At 37.9% G+C, this 13,520-nt stretch overlaps 1 protein-coding gene across 1 annotated transcript in view; it reads left to right on the forward strand.

Annotated features, from left to right (window-relative positions):
• Nucleotides 1–13,520, forward strand: part of LOC113523202 (irregular chiasm C-roughest protein-like) — a 108,086-nt gene that overhangs the window by 43,334 nt on the left and 51,232 nt on the right. Inside the window, exon 4 of the mRNA XM_052891805.1 lies at nucleotides 3,981–4,061. Coding sequence (XP_052747765.1) covers nucleotides 3,981–4,061 — 81 coding nt within the window. The remainder of the gene's footprint in view (nucleotides 1–3,980; nucleotides 4,062–13,520) is intronic.

Below are 13,520 nucleotides of genomic sequence, written 5' to 3' on the forward strand. Positions count from 1 at the left end.
TGTAATATTAGGGGAATTCATTCAAACCTGAACGCTGTCCACCACCACCTAGAAACGGCGCGGCCGGCATTGCTCTTCCTCACGGAGACACAGATATCCCCTCCTAACGAAACATCATACCTGACCTACCCGGGGTATAAGCTTGAACATTGTTTTGTTTCGCGTGCCGGTGTATGTGCGTATGTCAGAGAGGATATCTGCTGTCGACGCCTTGGGACTCTTGAAGGTACGGACCTGTCCATTCTATGGCTGCGCGTAGATTGCAATGACCATCCCCGCATCTATGCGTGCCTATACAGGTCCCACAGCGGTAACACTGAAACCGACCAACTAATTGAGCACGTCCAAATGGCTACAGATTCCCTGCTTGAGCAGATTCCTTCCGCTGAAGTCGTGATTGTTGGCGACTTTAATGCCCACCATGCCGAATGGCTTGGTTCGCGTACAACCGACTATGCGGGAAGATCTGTTCATGACTTTGCTTTGGCTTATGGTCTGACACAGCTTGTTTCCTCGCCTACGCGAATCCCTGATGTGTTGGACCATTCACCTTCACTGCTGGACCTTCTGCTGACCACCCACCCAGACAACTATGTGATCTCCGTCGAAGCCCCGCTTGGATCGTCGGATCACTGTTTGGTGCGGAGCGAAGTGCCTCTTACGAGTCCGACTCCACCTCGTTCTACGGGTAGACGTCGCATTTGGCACTACAGGTCGGCAGATTGGGATGAGATGCGGATTTTTTTCGCATCTTACCCATGGAGGCAGGTTTGCTTCACACTGGATGATCCCGACGCCATTGCCGATTCCATTGCTGATGTGGTGCTTCAGGGAATGGAATTATTTATTCCTAACTCTGTGGTGCCCGTCGGCGGGAAATCCCAGCCCTGGTATGGAGCCTCCTGTAGAACAGCATCTCGTCTGAAACAGGAGTGCTTCCTAACCTGGGCTAAAGGTGTGGCGTCGCGAGATCCTAACACCAGTGCTCTTAAAAAGAAGTATAACTCTGCCTCTAGGTCTTTCAAAAGAGTTATAGCCACAGCGAAGTCAGAGCATATTAGTAGAATTGGCAAGAGACTGGCTAGTTTGCCCTCTGGGACTCGAGCTTTCTGGTCTCTTGCCAAAGCTGCACAAGGGAATTTCTGTAAGTCATCTTTTCCACCTTTGCGCAGGGAGGATGACTCGTTGGCCCAGAACGCTAAAGAAAAGGCCGATCTTCTTGGATCCATCTTTGCGTCAAACTCGACATTGGATGACGGGGAGAAACTACCACCGACCATCACGTGTTGTAGGAGCTCTATGCCTGACATTAAATTCACGCATAGCTCAGTGCGTAGAGCACTTTTCTCCCTCGAAATCCATAAGTCGAGTGGGCCTGATGGTATTCCTCCAATTGTGCTTAGGACGTGCGCACCAGAGTTGGCTCCGGTTCTTACGCGTCTTTTTCGGCTTAGCTACTCATCGGGCATAGTCCCAAAGTTTTGGAAGACTGCTCTGGTGCATCCGATCCCTAAAAAGGGAGATCGCTCAGATCCAGCTAACTATAGGCCCATAGCTATCACTTCCTTATTCTCGAAGGTTATGGAATCCATCATTAACCGTCAACTGCTCCGGTACCTAGAAGAGCACCGGCTGATCTGTGATCGCCAGTATGGCTTTCGACAGGGACGTTCGGCCGGTGATCTTTTAGCTTACTTAACACACCGATGGGCAGTGGCAATCGAGAGTAAGGGAGAGGCCTTAGCAGTTAGTCTGGATATTGCGAAGGCCTTTGATCGGGTGTGGCATAGAGCGCTGCTTTCAAAGCTACCTTCATTTGGGTTGCCTGCGAGACTGTGCATTTGGGTCGCCAGTTTTCTCAAGGAACGTAGCATTAAGGTCGTAGTCGACGGTGCATGCTCTGATTTAAAACCTTTGAATGCTGGTGTCCCGCAAGGCTGTGTACTATCTCCGACTCTGTTTCTTCTGCATATCAATGATATGTTACAGATAAGTAATATTCATTGCTATGCGGACGACAGTACAGGAGATACATTATATACCGGTCATGCAAAGATCTCGCGGGCACATACCGATGAGTGCCGGAATAGACTTGTGTCTGAAATCGAAACTTCACTCCATCAAGTTTCGATCTGGGGTGAACAAAATCTTGTCCAATTTAACCCTAAAAAGACACAAGTCTGCGCGTTTACCGCAAAAAAGACGCCGTTTGTCGTATCTCCTCACTTTCAGGGCACTTCCCTTGATAAAAAGTCAAGTCTAGGAATTCTGGGCGTTGATATATCTTGCGACGTCCAGTTTTGCGGTCATCTGGAGGAGAAGGCTAAGATAGCTTCCAAAAAGTTAGGAGTGCTCAATAGGGTGAGACGATATTTCATGCCAGAACACCGCCTGAAATTATATAAAGCCCAAGTCAGGCCGCATATGGAATACTGTTCTCACCTGTGGGCAGGAGCGCCACAGTACCAACTCCTTCCGTTAGACCGCATTCAAAGTCGGGCGGCTCGAATTATCGATAGTCAACGCCTTACTGTCCGACTTGACCCATTGAAACTGCGCAGAGATGTTGCGTCTCTGTGCATCTTCTACCGAATTTATCATGGGGAGTGTTCTGAGGAATTGTTCGGATTGATACCTGCTGCTGATTTTCACCACCGTACAACCCGCCACAAACTAAAGTTTCATCCCAATCATCTGGACGAGTGGCGGTCTTCCACCGTGCGTTTTTCAAGGCACTTTCTTCCACGCACAACCATTCTTTGGAATCAACTTCCAGCAGCAGTATTTCCGAACCGATACGACAACATAACCTTCAAGAAAAGAGTATATTCCTTTTTAAAAGGCCGGCAGCACACCTGCAATGCCGCTGGTGTTGTGGGTGATCATGGGCGGCGGTAGTCACTTACCATCAGGTGAGCCGCATGCTCGTTTGCCCCCTGTGTTGTAAAAAAAAAAAAAAAAAAAAAAAAAAGTAGGTCAGTTAGCCCATCATGACGAATTTAACAAGAATTGTTCACGATGGTTTCCAGGGGAACCACGTGAAGGTCGACCTAATAAGGCATATTTTAGCAATGGGGCTGTCAAACTCCATTCCTTTCCTCCCTTTGGAGAGGACTATGTTCGGTGTTTCTTTGCATGATAGAATACGAAATGTGGATATTCACAGAAGAACTAAATTGACAGACATAGCTCGAAGGATACGCAAACTGAAGAGATAGTGGGCTGGTCACATAGCTCGAAGAACCGACAATCTATGGGACTGAAAAGTTCTTAAGTGACGACCCCATAAATGCAGTATAGGACGACTCCTCAATAGATGGAGTGACGACCTCAAATGGATTGTAGAGGATCAGTGGATGCAGGTGGCTCGGGATCGTTACGTTTTTTTTATACAACTTAAAATGGAAAACAAGCTGACGGCCCACCTGATGGAAAGTGGTAACCGTGCCATGACACATGAGCAGTACCATGGACATAACAGAGTATACTGTTTCGCCCATGATACCTCCCATGCGTTGCCATTCCTGAGGACTCAGGTGTTATTCCTCTGTACCCTGTAAATTCACGTCATATCCCACCCTTCAAACCGAACATGCCAGCCATGCAAACACAACTGCTTCACGGTAGAAACAAGAATAGGACAGATGTACTCAAGCAAAATGACTTTTGTATAAAGTCTCCCTCTGGTACTTATGGCAGTTTATAGGAGAAGCCTATGTTCGGCACTGGACAGTTCACAGCTGATATTATGATGACGATGATGATTCGATTGTGTAATATACTATGACTTCCATTATTCTTACATTGCTATCCCTGAGAATTATTACACCATCAAATCATTGCCATATCTTAAAATTATAATTTTTTTTTAAATATACAGCCTTGCAACATAGCTTCATGACTGGTACACGAATAGGTCAGAAATAACCAAGTAGACATAATTTAAAAACTAGAAATAATATTTTTGAATATCATTGCAGGGGACTATTCCTTGGACATAAGAGAAGTGGCTTTGGAAGACGACGCATTATATCAGTGTCAAGTTAGCTCAGGACCTAGAGGTGAGTTAACTTTTAAAATTTCGCGTTGCCTGGTTTATCGTTTATAAGAGACGGGAAGTAACGCAATCATTTAAGTAAACCATGGCCGTGTAGTTCCGACATAGAAATGGTCACCCCTTCCTTTCCCATGGGTGTCGTAAGAGGTATCTAAGGGAGAGCGAGATATAGGCAGCGGCCTCCCTCTTAAAATATATCTAAAGCGTAACTGCGGTTTTTTTTTAATGCATGATAATGGAATAGTAACGCCTAACTACTCGCCTGCACTGACGATATATGCTGGCGGGTCACTAGTGAAGGATAATAGGTGAGAATGAAAAGGCAGGTCAGTTAGCCCATTGTGATGAATACACTTGGAATTCATTACAATGGTTTCCAGGGGGGACCACGGGGAGGTCGGCCCGTTAGGGTATATTGTTAGCAATGGGACTGACAATCCACATTACTAACAATCCTTCCCGCCTAACTGCGGTTGTCAATCCGCCTGCCAAACATGGCAACTACTGGCAAAATCCCCCAAGATGGAAGCTTATGTTCAGCAGTAGACTGTTAAGGGCTAATATGATGACGATAATAATTTACATGGGTTATCTCGACGTATCGACTATGTTATACCGGCCGTGGTCACGAGCAGACTGATGTAGCGCTGTCATGCCTTCGTTTGTAAAGTTTTTTCTTCTACTCACTCTTTATTTCACATCACATAAATTGTTTCTTTATACTGAGTGTATCTGCAAACAATAAAAAAGGTAATTCAAATTAATTATTTTAGTTTATTTAAATGAATGCGTTAATTTTCATTTCTTGTAATCGAGAAATTTAATTATATTTAACATTGATAAATGATAAATAGAATATAGACATTATAAATCTAAATTAAATACAAAATCTTTCATACATGTACTTATATTACTTGCATACACCCACTCTCGCCTACCTCGCTCTGAAATTATAATTTTTGTTTGTATAAATAAAATCCATTATTGGCTGTATTCATAAGAGACTTAGCATGTAAGTTGTTTTTAAGAGTTGTGGATTTTTGTATAAAATAAAATATAAATAAAAAAATAAAATAAAAAATCTTACTGCGGCTAAATTTCGAATAGGTTTTACTACATAAAATTTATTTTATAAATCTTGAGAATTGAGAATTCCAAATGGTATATTCAGAAGCGTTTAGTATGAAAGGAGATTTACTATCAATAACTTTTATAACATCAAAGTGCTTTTCATATAATTTGAGGCACTTACACCATCTATCGCTATTTATATCTGTGGTTAGATCGACATATAAACGAAGAGAACAACTTAGACTTTATGATTACCAACATAAATCCTATATTTGCATTACCAATTATCGCATACATCTTGTCTCAGCATGTACCAGGACCGCATAAAAACCTCGGCAATATTACACTATCCACTAGACAACACCGTTACCGCTAACGTGTAAAGGAAGTCTATATCCTGCATTAGAAATACTTAATAATAAAATGCCAGCGATTTATTCTCATAGCGCGGAATTAAACGAAGATTAGTCAATGATTATGTACAGTCAATATCAAAATTTAATGAACAACTAGAGATTTTTAGAAATTTAGTGTTCTGAGGAACTTTTCGGATTGATACCTGCTGCTGATTTTCACCACCGTACAACCCACCACAAACTAAAGTTTCATCCCAATCATCTGGACGAGTGGCGGTCTTCCACCGTGCGTTATTCAAGGCACTTTCTTCCACGCACAACCATTCTTTGGAATCAACTTCCAGCAGCAGTATTTCCGAACCGATACGACAACATAACCTTCAAGAAAAGAGTATATTCCTTTTTAAAAGGCCGGCAGCACACCTGCAAAGGTGTTGCGATCATGGGCGGCGGTAGTCATTTACCATCAAGTGAGCCACATGCTCGTTTGCTCCCTGTGTTGTAAAAAAAATATCCCACAAGACCGTTTCGTATACCATTAGTTTTTAACAAAGTAAGGTAGTGCCAAATTGTCTTACACCCCAAAATTGTTAAAAAAAAATATGAAACTAGGATTTATTTCGAGGAAGTCCATATCATTAGTTAGTTGATGAGAATAATTGGTTATTAATTATTGCGGTAAGCGGTTACCGTAGCCTATGAACGCCTGCAATACCATGTCGCGTGCGTCGCCGACCCTGAAGAAACCTCTTTACTCCCCTTTTGAAGAACCCCATGCTGTAGTCTCTTGGGAAAACCTCGTTTTTAAATCATAGTAACTGGTCGCAATTGAAGTCAGAATTTTTAGGGCACATCTAATTATTCTCTAAACAAAATGTATCTATTTTCAAACAGAAATATCATTGAAAGCAAATAATAACAAAAAAAAAAACACAATCTCTTAGAAATCTCTCCTCCTACAGTGTAATTTATATTTATTACTAAGTTAGTGCCTTAGAAGATAATATATTTTCTTTGTTTTGCTTCTATAAATATCTTAGACAACGTTACTTGGGGAATTTTTTTATAATAATATAAGTACTTTTCGTTAATGCGTAGGAGGAGAAACTTAGGTCTTAAAATTCAGATTTTTAGTCGTAAAATAATACGTTTCTCGTCTACCATCATCATATTGGCTATTTATTGTCCAATGCTGAATATAGGTCTTTCTCTTAGATTACCACAAGGTATATAGTTTAAGGCCTATATTTAAGGCCATTTAAGGTCATCGCTCCATCTAGTAAGGAGTCACAATACACTCCATTTGCCTGTACTGCGTCACCACTTAAGAACTTTGTCCCATCGGTTATCGATTCTTTTATACAACAAATATTTATTGATTTTCATTGTCAGGTAGTTTTGGTTCAGAAAATATAAAAAAAATAAGTCCTGGGTGGATGTCCAGGGACATTTAATAGTGGTGAACGTAACACCGTACGTAATATTTATCTTATCTTACTAATATGATAAAATTATAACTAGATAATGTCTGTAGATATACATCTATATGTATACGCAATATAAATAAATAACGTAAATATAAAAATTAACATGAGCAGTTTTAATAAAACCAATAAATGACAAAATAATATAACATTTACAGAAATTTTGTTTGTTCGTCTGTCTGTCTGCCTATTTGTATGTTTATCACACAATCATGTAGAAACTATTACAACTAGGTTTTGGTGATGTTTTAAGAGGGACGCTACTGCTCAACGCTCGACTACATCTATGAGAAAGGAATCTGTGGTCCAATCTATGCTGTGTTAATTCGGCTATTATGTATAATCATGTGACTTGCATTTACATGTCATTTACAAGTAATACATTCCTTCTACAAGGCCTAACTGCGGTTGCCAATCTGCCTGCCAAGCGTGGCAACTACTGGCTAAACCCCCTTTATGGGAGAGGCTTTGTTCAGCAGTGGGCAATTAATAGCTAATACGACAACATTTCTTCTACAGAGCAGCACTTGTAATATAGACTGCAAGCTAAATTTAGTTTATTACCGTCTTGGAACTAAAACGCATCTAAAAATAAAACAACAGAAACAAAACAATCATATGGTGCTTCAAATTGTTTCCAGTCTACATCAAATGAGTGTTTTTGTTTGGTTATATTTAGAATCGATGCGGGGACGCGATCATTGCCAGGTGTACCCCAAGGATGTTACATTGGGCCCGAACAGACTATCTCACCTCTATAGCGTCCAGACAACAAGATTATCAATAGTACGTTGACTGTAAAGCTGTCATTCGATTAATACACTTTCTAATTGATTTTATAGATGAATAGGTATTCGTTAATTTCAATTCGATTCAAATTTAATTGGGCGTTCATTCGTAAAGATAATCCTATTATTGGAATTTTAACGCGTACTAGATTTTCAAAAGGTTAGTACTTATTATTATTAACTTGTATTAATGGAGAATGATTAAATACTAATGTTTTAATTAATTTAATTGGCCGTATGGTCCCTGCATAGAATAGTTTGTAATAAAGGAACTCGAGGGATGGGCACCAGTGTCTCTCTTAAAATATAACTAAACGCTAACTACGATTGTGAACTCATCTACTAAACATGGCAACTACTAGAAAACTTCTCTTATAGTGGAGGTCTATGTTCAGTGATAGACTGTTAACGGCTGATATGCTAATGATGAATGCTTTAACAAAAATAATGTTAGAATATGGCAAAATGTTTTCATTAATTTGTCAGTGTAATGATTATAATGTTTGAGGTTTCCTTCTCTTGCTTTATAAGTATTTTTTTCCCTTAGCAGCTTGTAATGAACTGAGAATGGAAAGAAAAAGTGGTATATATTTTTTTAACTTCGATAACAAATTCAATTAAAAGAATGTAAAACCATAAAAATTCTAAATTCCTTTTCTAATAACTAAAAAATCACCCATATAAGCTATGATTCACCATCAGCAAGGGGCGTGGAAGCCATGGGAATACTTACATCATTATACAATTTATTCCATTGAAACCCTAGTACTGTAACTGAAATAGCGTTACAAAGAAAAGAAATGGTCTGCAGTACAGCGAAATTGTATAAGCGACAGCGAAGCGGATTGGAACCTAGCCAAAATTGTTATTATATTTAAATTAAATGATAAATATTTAATCATTAATGAGGTGTAACCTCAGAAGTAGTAAAATGCACTGATACACAAAATCTTTTTCTTCGTCTTAGATTTTAGAGAAATAACTTTTTAATTTTTACGAAATATCTGATAATTTTTCTTTCTATAAATTTTGTTGTAATTAAAATTACGGTTTTGTTTCGAAGTAAAAGCAATTTTACGCTTTCTTTCTTTGGGTAATTTAATATAGAATTAAATAGATATTTTACTTAGTATTCATTGAGTGAACTTGACTCTAACTTTGTCGATTCTTCGAATTAACCGTTTCGTTAAATAATTAATTTCTTTATTCGTTGAACTACCTTAACGAAAATGTTTAAACCGTATTTAAGTTTATTTGTTTTCTATTTATATTTAGGCGTAGGGTGTTCATTATTTCATATCTACTTTGAAAGAATAGAATGGAAGTCATAAATAATTTTGTTTACCTATCTGTCGCAGTAGATTTTTTATAACAATCCTAAAAATAGAATATTTAAACTAGATTTTATAATAGCTACCTAGACTTTGTAATGTCTTAAAATAGGCAACAAGTGGCTGCTATTTAGAGTATTGTTTTTATTCATACAGATAAGTTTAATTGCCAAATATCAAACAAATTCCTCATTATGATCACGCGATTGTACAAAAGACGAAGGAAGAAGGCTACTTTCTACCATCGTACAACTCGCCATTAACAAAGAGTTCACTTCTATTCCTTAGAACCTAGATAGTGGCATACAGTGCGGTTTAAGAGATGTTTTCTACCACAAACGCTCAGGTCGTGGAACTAGTTCCCTGTTGAGATTTTTCTAAGAACCTACAGCATGGGGTTCTTTTAAAAAGGCATAAAGAAGTATTTTCAGGATCGCCAACGCGTGCGTAATGCCCATGGTAATTCAAGGCTTTCATAGGCTACGATAACTGCTTACCATCAGGTGGACTCTATGCTTGTTAGCCGTTTTAATAAAGAAGTTTTTTTTTCAAAAGTTTTTTTCAAATAGGTTTAAATATGGCGGAGTTCTAAGATAACAAAAAAAAAGGTTCTCCATTTTTTAAGTCAGTCGAAAATAACATTCGTACAATTATCTCTTTTCCGCTATATTACAAACTCCAACTTAAAATAGGGTAAGGCGATGTCATATCATTTGAAACGAGATAGCACCACGCTCCTGGCTCGTTATCATTTTGAATTATTCAAAAGTCAATTGTAGGGATGGATATAACAAGAAGTGTTAAATAGATTCGTGATTAGAATTTATAAAGCTACGTTTTTGGGCAATTTAATGTCATTTTGTTGGGTGTTATTTGAAAGCTATTGTCGTTTATAGTCCACGATATTTATAGTATACTAACTTTTACCGGCGACTTCGTCCGCATGACTGGAATATGTTTATTGACCGAAACATATAGCCTATATCTTTGTCTATACACGTAATATCCCGTATTACGTGTATACCAAATTTCATAGTGATTGGTTAAACGGTTAAGGCGGTATAAGGTAACAAACAAACTCACTTTCACATTTATAATATTAGTAAGAATTATAGCTATATCTTTATTATTCTAAATTCTTGTATCATGAACCATTGAAAAAAGTAAATTCAAAATTATATTTGCCGTCTCTCTGTACGTATCGTACGTATCTGTACGTATCGTACATATCCTTTTTAAAAGACCGGCAGCACACCCGTAATGCCGTTGGTGTTGTGGATGATCATAGGCGGCGATAGTCACTTACCAGAGGAAGACTTTGTACAAAAGTCGTTTGCTTGGGTACCTATGTCCCATTCGTGTTTCTACCGTGAAGCAGTTGTGTTTCGGTTTGAAGGGTGGGATATGGCGTAAATTTACAGGGTACAGAGGAATAACACCTGAGTCTTCAAGAATGGCAATGCATGGGGGTATCATGGGCGAAACAGTATACTCTGTTATGTCCATGGTACTGCTCATGTCTATAGGCGACGGTTACCACTTTCCATCAGGTGGGCCGTCAGCTTGTTTGCCATTCTAAGTTGTATAAAGAAAAAAAATATAAAGAAGACTATCAGGTGAGCCGCATGCTCGTTTACCCCCCTGTGCTGTAAAAAAAAGATATGGTTATATAAATATGGTTTATTTTGTACATTTTCCTATGTTTAAAATTGACGCGTTCGATGATGATGATTAAAAAAAAAAGAATGCGCAAATTACGAACTTTGTTTCCTAATACAACATGTATTTGCTAGAAACTGCTCCCAGCAGAGTTCTTTATCGCATCCGGTCATCTCGGCGTGTTCTTTCTCTAGCGAGATTTCCTTACATTCGGCACGTTATGCTTCTCCAAATTATACCATTGGGAATACATAATATTCTTGAATAAACCAATGGCTTTTACGTGCCAAATCCTGTGTCGTTTGATTTGATGTATCTAGTAGTTTTGTTTTTTTTTTTAAACTAAGAATTTCTATTTAATATAGGGGTCAGTAATATATAGCTATAATAATAATAGCTAGCTAATATAATAAAGAATATTAATAATGTTCTATTAGTGAAACTTGATTTAACAGTTGGATTCGAAACATTAATATCACATTAATGGTTTCTATACCTCTTTGTATTATGGTTATAATGTAGAAAATCGCTATTGCTCTGGTCTTAAATACCTCTATTGTCTGTAGTAGTTAATTACCATCAGGTTTTGTAATAACATCATAAAACTTAATATAAAATAGACTACAGCTTCTTCATTAATATGACGGCCTTTTGCCAAGTCTATATACCCAGCCATGTCTTTAGAAATTTTAAATTATCCTTTAATTTTGTCTATCTCTCATAGCGCTACAGAGAGAGTTTTTTTTGCATAAAAAACTTACATGTAGTAAGCTTTTTTATGCAACTTAGAATAGCAAAAAAAGCTGACGGCCCACCTGATGGAAATTGGTAACTGTCGCCTATAGACATGAGCAGTACCATGGACATAATAGAGTATACTGTTTCGCCTATGATACTCCCTATGCGTTGCCAATCCTGAGGATTCAGGTGTTTTTCCTCTGTACCTTGTAAATTCACTGCCATATCCCACCCTTCAAACCAAAACACAGTTATGCAAACACGACTGCTTCACGGTATAAACATGAATGGGACAGAGGTGTCCAAGCAAACGACCTTTGTACAAAGTCTGCATCTGGTAAACACCATCGTTAGGTTTACACACACATATTAATTATAAAATAAACACTATGACATTTGTAATATTCTATACAAAACTTTAATTTTTAGGGTGTCTGTTTATATTCGTATATGGACTAACTAGCACTCATCATGGGGCCAGTTAAGAAGAAATAAAATAGACATTCACTGCTGGACAACCGAAAGCTAACATGCCACAAATTGTCGGCCCGCAACAGCTTTGTTCGGGTCAGTGATGGGTCTAAGTCATTAGCTATTGAAAAAAAAAAGAAATTGATCAGGAAAATCAGAACAGGGAAATATTATGAGCATTTAGAACTTTTTTAATAGGTTAAATTAAGCTGGCTTGCAAATTGGCGCTTAAGGCACAGAAAAAATAGGCCGGATTGTAATCATGTGATCTAAACCTGTTAACTCTTTAAAATTTTGTAATTTTCTTTAGCTTATTTATTTTTAAGTTTATACTTTTAAACTAGTATTAATTGGAAAAGAAAAAATCTATTTCTTTATTTCTAATAGCTAAAGTTTAAAATAGTAACCAAATTTAAATTGCTGAATAGTTTTTATCGTGAGTCATGTTGAATTGTAATTATTTATTGCTATATACATATAGTGACATAGTCGTGAACCGCGCTTATGAATAAGGGTTTTGAGTTTAAAATTAGCTGCTAATATAAATAATTACATTTTAAAATTTTTGTTAGCTGTAGAAAGTTATATTATCAGAGAGTATCATGGGCTATATTTTGTCTGATTTATCTTTTTTTACCTATTTACCCGTAAAAAGCCGCTTTGGTTCACTGTGTTTGGTAAATAGATATTTTTGGGATACAAAATTATATATATTTTATTTATAAGAAATACTAATAGATTACATGCGTATAACTTTTTACTTCCTGATGAGGTTTTCCCTAAAGACTACAGCTTAAGGTTTCTTAAGAATCGGCAATGCATGCATGATATTCTTGGTGTTATAGGCGTCCATTAATTACGGTAACCCCGTTTACAATAGACGGGCCGTTTGCTTGTGTGCAAAAAAAACCATTCAAATATTGGGTTTAGCATGCAACTTATTTACTGGTGAAAACAATATTTAAAACTGTATAACATATTACACTGTATGTATGTATGTCGGGTATATAAATAATAATTTACCAATTATCCGTTATCTTCTTTGCCTTGTCCCTTCCTGAACTAAAGTAAATTTAAACAACAGCGCGGAGCAACGAAAGTTTATACCATTTCGTAGCGGCGACACAGGCGATGTGCTTGTTTATTCGCGCTTGCCTGCAGTTAGTGCATTTTATCACAGTTTAAATACTGTTATATACTTCATGGATGACTTTATAACGTGAAAAGTAGGTAGGCACAACTATAGCTACATTGGTTTGCGTAAATTAGGTCCTGGTTTCGATTCTAGATCGAGCAAATTTTATTGTTAAAAGTTTCGTAAGCACACATTATATTTTATTGTAATAACTACTGGCTAAATTTTCGTGTAATTAGATCGAGAAAGCTCGACTAGTTTTGGGCTCAATTCGTGATCCTTAATCATGAGCGACTGTGACGTGGGCGGGAACCTAACTGCGCGCTTCGGTCCGCTGAGCGAGAACTGTAAACGCTCGTGTTACTGTCACAGTAAGAAAGGTCGAGTAAATTTTGAGAAACGAACTTATAAATTGGTTCAAGTGTGGGCA

This window comes from Galleria mellonella, unplaced genomic scaffold (assembly GCF_026898425.1).
Source record: "Galleria mellonella isolate WM207_F2 unplaced genomic scaffold, CSIRO_AGI_GalMel_v1 utg146, whole genome shotgun sequence".
Taxonomy (NCBI): Eukaryota; Metazoa; Arthropoda; class Insecta; order Lepidoptera; family Pyralidae; genus Galleria; species Galleria mellonella.